The sequence below is a fragment of the Lycium ferocissimum genome, chromosome 4, assembly GCF_029784015.1.
Source record: "Lycium ferocissimum isolate CSIRO_LF1 chromosome 4, AGI_CSIRO_Lferr_CH_V1, whole genome shotgun sequence".
NCBI lineage: Eukaryota > Viridiplantae > Streptophyta > Magnoliopsida > Solanales > Solanaceae > Lycium > Lycium ferocissimum.
In genome coordinates, this window is record NC_081345.1 from 10165536 (window position 1) to 10173944 (window position 8409).

The window sequence follows — 8409 nt, forward strand, 5'->3', positions numbered from 1 at the left end:
TGAAAGCAGTCACATTGACCCACTAAGGATAAGCTTGAAAGAAGAGCATGCCCACTGTTGCCACGTGGAGGCTGAGCTAGATGGCAAGCCATGGTACAATGACATCAAAAAATGTACTTGAAAAGGGGGAATATCCCGAAGGCATCACATGGACAAAAGAAGACCATCAGAAGAATGACAAATGGTTTCTTCCTGAACAAGGAATTATTATATGAACGGACGCCGGATCTGGGATTGCTATGATGTGCAGATGCCGACGAAGCCACTAGATTGCTGGAAGAAGTACATGCAGAGACTTGTGGGCCCCATATGAATGGATTTGTACTAGCCAAAAAGATTCTCAGAGCCGATTATTATTGGATGACTATAGAGAGTGACTGTTGCAAATATGTGCAAAAATGCTATCAATGCCAGATCCACAGTGATTTAGTCAGAGTACCACCAAGTGAACTTAACGCTATGAGTTCACCATGGCCCTTCGTTGCTTGGGGCATGGATGTTATCGGACCCATCAAACCTGCAGCCTCAAATGGCCACCGATTCATTTTCGTTGCCATTGACTACTTCACCAAATAGGTGGAAGCAACGTCACACAAGTCGGTGACAAAGAAAGTAGTAGTTGACTTCATACTAAATGACATCACATGCTGGTTCGGTATACCCGAGTCCATCATAACAGACAATGGAGCAAATCTGATGGAGAATATTTGTGAGCAATTCAAGATCACTCATCGAAACTTGACAGCCTATCGGCCACAAATGAATAGGGCCGTAGAAGTAGCCAACAAGAATATCAAGAGGATATTGAGGAAAATGACTGATAATTATAAAGGTTGGCACGAGCAGTTGCCTTATGGTTTACTGGGATACCGTGCTACAGCCAGAACTTCAACAGGAGCAACTCCATACTTGTTAGTCTACGGTAGCGAAGCAGTTATACCTATTGCCGAGGTTGGGATACCTTCTTTGAGAATCATTCAAAAAGCTGAGCTGGATAATGTTGAATGGGTCCGAGCTCAATATGAGCAATTGGCTTTAATTGACGAGAAAATGATGGTTGCCGTATGCCACGGTCAACTATACCGCCAAAGGATGGCAAGAGCCTTCAACAAATGAGTCAAGGCTCGACTCTTTCAAATCGAGCAACTTGTGCTCAAGAGAATTTTCCCACATCAAGATGAATACAAAGGAAAATTTGCTCCCAACTGGCAAGGTCCCTACGTGATCCGCAAAGTACTCTCCGGAAGAGTAGTAGTACTGGCGGAAATGGATGGACAAGAGTGGCCAAAGCTGATCAACTCAGATGTAATCAAGCGCTACTATGCATGAAGACGGAGTTCCTCAGTTTGTAATAGTACCTTTTGCTTGTAATCATTATTCTTTTTTGCTTGTATTAGTTATTTCCTTTTGCTTGTAATAGTCTTGTAATAGACGGGAAAAACAAAACAACTTTTGTAACATGAACTACGCAATGACCTGATTTCCCCACAGTGGGATACGTAAGCAGTCCATTTGGGACCCGGCCGAATTATTAGTAAAAACTAAAAAACTTATTTACTTTTATTCTGAACTACGCCCGACCTGATTCCTACTGCGACATGATACGTAAGCGCTCTTTGAGCTCGGTCGCACCAAAAGAAAAACCCAGGAAACCCCTAGGAAGCCTCAGAGATAGGACTTCACAAAAGACGCAAGGATTGCTGCACGCCCAACTGGGGCAGAATTTTTGAGAAAATCTAAAAAATTTGCGCCATCAATCCACTACAAAGAGTCAGCTTACCCAAAGTTATAAACTGGGGCAAAATTTTTTAAGAGACCTCAAAATTTCCTACAACTCAGAAGGTTCGGCACGAGAGTTCATCGATCAAGATTCAAACTGGGGCAGAATTTTTGAGAAAAGGTCTCAAAAATTCCGCGCAGAAAGGCGAAGAACCCCAGTCACGAAAGAAGGGATATCCCTCATTTAAAGCACATGTCGTGACAATTAACCTTACAGCTTTCAAAATAATGCACTTATTTCCCTACAAATTAGATATCTTTATGGTAGCCTTACAAAAATGATTTTTCTGCATGATAAAAATAAATTCGCCTTTCGAATACCGGAGCCGAAAGGGTTTCGAGTTCAGAAAGCCGAAGATGTGACAGCGCCGGCGACACGTATCAACTTTAAATAGGAAAAACTAACCCATTTCTTATGCAGGTCCCCAGGACGTCGTAAGACGACCCTTTTTCTAACTTTCCTTCATGTGCAGGAAACGGTTCGCCAAAGAAGGTCAAGAACGCTATTGAGATTAGGTTTTCAGAAAAAGTATCCAGCCACAAGGGCTACAAAGGGGTTTAAGGCCACAAGGGCAAAATATCTAGCCACGAGGGCTATAAAAGAATTCCAATGCCACGAAAGCAAATATCTAGCCACAAGGGCTACAGAAGGACGAAAACGCCATGACGGCAAACACCTCGCCATGAGGGCCCACAAAAAAAAATAGAACATAACGGTAAAAATCACCGGCCAATTGTCACCATCTAATTTGGCTAAGCCGTACGGGCACTTACCTTTCCCATCTTGGTAAGCGAACCCTCAACCCAATGAAAATAAAGGCATAAATAAATAAAATCATTTAAGCGGAAGAGAATAATCACGTAAGTCTTACGATAATACTAAATAAGAAAATGCGTAAATAAGAAATACACCCACGGTCTGGTCTAATCCATACAAGAGCATCTAAGTGAAAATATACAAGTATGGAATATAATAATACATCAAATCTGTCTATGTCTCAGAATGGAAAAGTAAGACATAATAAGAGGAGTCTTCAAGGTAGCGAACGTCTCGTGCTCACCCTGTAAACTCAAAGCAGTCCTGATAGCGACTATCAGCCATGGGAGATGAAAGAAGACCCAACCTGGAACTCTGCACTCATAAAAAATGCAGCAAGTACAGGTCAGTACAAAACCACAGTACTGGTAGGTATCATAGGCCGACTAAGTATAGCTAACATAATTCAGACAATAAAGAAAGATAGGCAGATAAATCAACAAGTATAAGTCAAACATAATCGGAACCAAGTACACGCCATCGCCTAAGTAGAGCATCTAAACCCAAATGTGCTAAGTCTTAATATGTTTAATCCGAAACCAACATCACAAGTAAAGCACCAAATCATGACAATATAAGCCATGATTCAATGCAATAATGTATGAATGCAAATGCAATGCCATGCAATGCTGTGTACACATGTACTCCGGACGGAATACCTCCACGTCTCGGTAGCACAACACAAGGTGACTCGCGAAGTCTAAGTGCCACTCGTCTCAGATCTTTGCCCAACAGACAGACGAGACTTCGGATCTTTTCCCACTGAGGGTTTTTACCAGCACCACCCTGGGAGACCCGCGGAGTCCATGCACTCACTCAATCCACGATTCCGGGACAAAAATTGGATATCGAACTCTCACATCACTCTCATCCAGACCGAGCCCAGCTCATCACAGTGTTCCATTAAGTATTAACAATGTATCAACAGTATATCATGAAGGATGAGAATGCGTGCAATGTATGTGTCATCATCAATAATCAAATCAATATCACAAGTACCAAACATGGGTACACCAATAATATCATGAAAGACTACACAAGTCATATAGATCTTTATCCTCGTATTAATATTAACAACTATAGTACTACAGTATCACAATCATGATAGAACGACAACTCCCAATATCTACTATCAACACGTGGCAACAAGCCAACACAATAGAACATCAAGTCACAACACAATGGGGTGGCTAGCCCCAATCACACAACAGGGCCCAACCTAAGGCAATATCCAACCCAACTTCATACCCGAAGGTTTACATGCTGTCTCCGACAATATCCTCTAAATATATGCTTCGCTACACGAAGTCTCACTAAGAGTAAGTCATAACCTACCTGGATGGCCGAACAACAATACACCAATCACTCTTTAGCCTTGCCCTTCCGCTGAGCCTCAAGATCAAAGAAGACTAGGCATATTCAGAATCTAGATTAGAAATCATGAATATCAATACCTATATTGCTATCATTCAAATTAGGTCAAAACCAACCCTCGAATTTGGAAAAACAGGGCCCACAAGGACAAAATGGGAAATTCGGGGGCAAAACATCAAATTAAACACTAGGTGATCAAAATTCATCAACTAATTGCTAAATTAACTCAAGGATTCATCTAATTTTGAAATTCAAGCAAAACCCCCAATTTGGGTATAAACCCTAATTCTTAGATTCAAGGATTCAACACTAATAATGAAAGATATATGATTAACAACCTTAGATACATCATAATTTAGCATAAACCCAATCAACTTCATCATTTAAAAGCCTAAGTAGAATATCCATTAAATCCACTTTTTATCTTCCATTACTAAGGAACTATCAAGGAAAGAGGGATTCTAAGATGATTAGGAATAAGGAATTAGTAAGGAGATTAGCAGGACTTACCACCAAGAATTTCCCCTAAGAATCTTCTAGAACAGTTCCCAAGAACTTAATTTCCTAATGGTAATAAATGATAGACTAGGGGCTTTTAATACACACTTAATAAAAATATAATAGGCACGATCTTTGTTACGGCGCCTCGGCTCTACTCGGACAGTCGGGATGGTTAGAAAAACAAGCTTGGGCGCGGCGGCCATCCCGCGCTACGGCGGTGCCGGCCGGCATGGTGCCGCCCTGGCGGACACCAGATACTAGAAATCCCAAATATTTTATAAGTCTCAATCGGAATCCCGACCAACTCCCGAGGCCATCTGCTCACAAACCACATACACAGACCCACATAAAAACATGCTACGAAAGCACTCGTGGCCTCAAAATTTCCAACGGAGGTTTCGTTGACCGAGTCAACCACCGACACCTCATTTCCAACTTCCCAACTCAAGTCCCAAAATGGATCCGAGTGCATTGGAAACCGAACCAGATATACACACAAGTTCTAAACGACCATCCTACCGCTCAGAATTGACGAATTTTCAAAAAAGGTCCGTTTACCCAAAAGTCAATTTTGAGTCAACTCTTTATCGCTTTAAGCCCAAATTTCACAAAAGGTCGCTCAAATCAAATCTAGCGAGAAGCGTGTCAATGGTCCCCTCGTGTCAAAAGTGAGCTAACCAAGCTCGAAAAGGGGCGAAAGTGCCGAAGAGACTATAATGACCAAACGGGTCGTTACATCAGATACCAATTAAACCATCACTCGTCCTCGAGTGAAGAAGGGAAAAGAGCAGGGAAATACCTGAATCAGTGAATAACTGGGGATATCAGCTACGTATGTCAGACTCAGTCTCCTAAGTAGCCTCCTCAACAGGACGATGCTTCCATTGCACCTTCACAGAATCAATCTCCTTCGACCTCAACTTTCGAACCTACCTATCCAAGATTGCAATAGGCTCCTCCTCATAGGTCAAATTATCATTAAGTAATATCGAATCTCAACGAACAATATAATCTTTGTCGGCGTGGTCTTCTTCGACATAGAAAAATAAAAATCGGATGAACTCCCGCCAAGCACAGCGGTAAGGCTAACTCAAGCAACATCGCCCACACGGTCAATAATCTCAAATGGGCCAATATACACAGGGCTCGACTTTTCCTCTTCCCAAACACGATAACACCATAATGGGTGAAACCTTCAATAGAACACGGTCTGTGCAACAAACTCTAAATCTCGAACCTTAGATCCGCGTACATCTTGTCGACTGCGAAGGCGCAAAAGCTTGGCCTGAATAACTCTCACTTTATCAAGGACTCCCTCAACGGTCAGGTACCTAAGGTCAAACCTCGAACCCATCAAACTAGCCAACTGGAGATCTACACGTTCTACCATATAATGCCTCAAAAGGCGCCTTGACAATACTCGAATGAAAACTGTTGTTGTACGCAAACTCTTCCAATGGTAAGTGCTAATCCCAATGACCACCAAAATCAATAACACACGCTCTCAATATGTCCTCAACACAGAATGGTCGCTCGGGCGGCCTTGATGCAGGGATGAAAAGTTGTATTGAGATCCAATCGAATACCCAACTTTTCATAAAAAGCCCTCCGAAATTGGGAAGTGAAGATAGTACCCCGATCAGATACCACAAAAATAGGGACCCCATATAACCTCATAATATCCCGAATGTACAACTTGGCTCACTTTTTTGCAGTATAAAGCGAACCGAGCGAAGTGACGGACTTAGTCAACGATCAACTATCACCCAAATAAATTAAACTTGCCCGAGTCTTCGGAAGAACCACAACAAAATCCATGGCAATTCTCTCCACTTTCACTCGAGAGATGGGCATCTCTGAAAAAAAAGAAACAACTCGGGTCGTGGTGCTCATACTTAACTGGCGAGCAATTTCCACACTTAGCCACGAAATCAACTATATCCCTCTTCATCCAACGTCACCAATAGTGCTGCCTCAAATCACGATACATTTTAGTCGCCCCCGGATAAATAGAATATCGAGAGCTATGAGCCTCGGACAAGATCAACTGAATCAAATATCCAATACGAGGAACGTATACACGCCCTTTAATCCTCAAAATGCCCTTAGGATCAATCATGGGCTTCTTGGCTCGCCCTAAGGCTCCCATCATCGAATCTTGCTCAGCGAGCATCCTGACTTGATAGTCACAGATATGTTCCAATAAGGATGACCTCGCCTCTACATAAGCCAAAACCCTACCTGGGGCAAAAATATCAAGGCGTACGAAACTGTTGGCCAGAGTCTGAACTTCCATGGCCAACGGATGCTTGGAAATAATCAAACGAGCTAAACTCCCCATACTCACTGCCTTGCCACTCAAGGAATCAGCCACCACATTGGCTTTCTCGGGATGATAAAGAACAGAGATGGCATGGTCCTTCAGGAGCTCCATCCATCGGCGCTGTTGAAAATTAAGATCTCTCTGGGTAAACACATACTGAGGACTACGGTGATAGGTGAAAACCTCACAATGGACACCGTACAAATAATGTCTACAAATCTTCAAAGCAAAGACCACAGCCAACAACTCCAAATCATAGTGAATCTTCAACTGACGGGAAGCATAAGCTATCGCTCTACCCTCCTGCATCAACACAGCACCCAAGCCCATAAGAGAGGCATCACAATAGATCGCGAAACCCTTACCCTCCATGGGTAATGCTAAGATCGGGGTTGTAGTCAAAAGAAGCTTGAGCTTTTGAAAGCTCTCCTCACAATCATCTATCCACAAGAAGGGAACATCCTTCTGAGTCAATCTGGTAAAAAATGAGGCAATAGAAGCAAAACTCTTCACAAAGCGACGGTAATAACTGGCCAAACCCACAAAACTACGAATCTCAGTAACAGTAGTAGGCCTCGCCCAACTCCTCATAACCTCAATCTTCTGTGGGTCAACCCTAATCCCATACTTAGACACAATATGGCCTAAGAATGCTACAGACTCCAACCAGAACTCACACTTGGAAAACTTAGCAAACAAGCTATGTTTCTTTAACAACCCAAGAACAGAATGTAGATGGCTCTCATGCTTCTCTCTACTCTTGGAATACAACAAGATATCATCAATAAACACAATTACGAAGGAGCCAAGGAATGGCCTAAAGATGTCATTCATCAAAGTCATAAATGCAGCCGGGGCATTGGTAAGCCCAAAAGACATCACGTTAGCCTCTTTATCGTACACTTGTTCCAAGTTTCAAATCAAACTATTCTATATTCTGGCGAAAATCGGGCAGCATCTCCCCTGTTTAGATGCCTAGCCAGGATTCTCAATCCAACAACCAACAACCATCACAACAATACCAACATTAACCATAATATTTCCAACTCCAAAATACTTCATAAACATCCCATATGGTGTTTGTCTCATATTTCCATCACAGAATTATTTTATAACAATTTTACAGCTCCTTCTCCGTAAATAAACCAAGATTAACGTTAATAGTAGGAGATTCATACCTTTAATAGTAGGAGATTCATACCTTTCTCTCAATAATATTGCCGTATCTTCACTTCTGCACCTTGACCTTAAGCCACAACACATTAATACACAATTTTGTAGTTGCAACTATACGCCGTCTGGATCGGGATTTGGGAATTATATCTGGTTTCGGGCTAAAAATTTAATGATGGAAAGTTGGGGAATATTCTGGAAGATTAAAGAGATTTTGGGGTGGTTTGGGACGAAAATGAGGGGGTATCCCCCTTTAAATAGCGGTCCAGGTTCTTCCTGGACAAACTTAATTTTCTTTCAGCGCGTTCGCGCCCCCTTTGGGCGCTTCGCGCGCCTTGTTTTTACGCACCTTCGCTCGATAAAAAAAAAGTCATTACACTTGATCCCGATATCGTGTGAGGGTCCACGACCTATGGTTGGAAAGCTAATTCAATTATTATCT

General features: G+C 42.3%; 1 protein-coding gene across 1 annotated transcript; it reads left to right on the top strand.

The window, feature by feature from the left end:
* The first annotated feature begins 696 nt into the window (after nt 1-696).
* Nucleotides 697-1116, top strand: LOC132053724 (uncharacterized). The gene has a single exon (XM_059445833.1). It carries the CDS (start codon nt 697-699, stop codon nt 1114-1116), a length of 420 nt encoding a protein of 139 aa, XP_059301816.1.
* Nucleotides 1117-8409: the final 7293 nt, after the last annotated feature.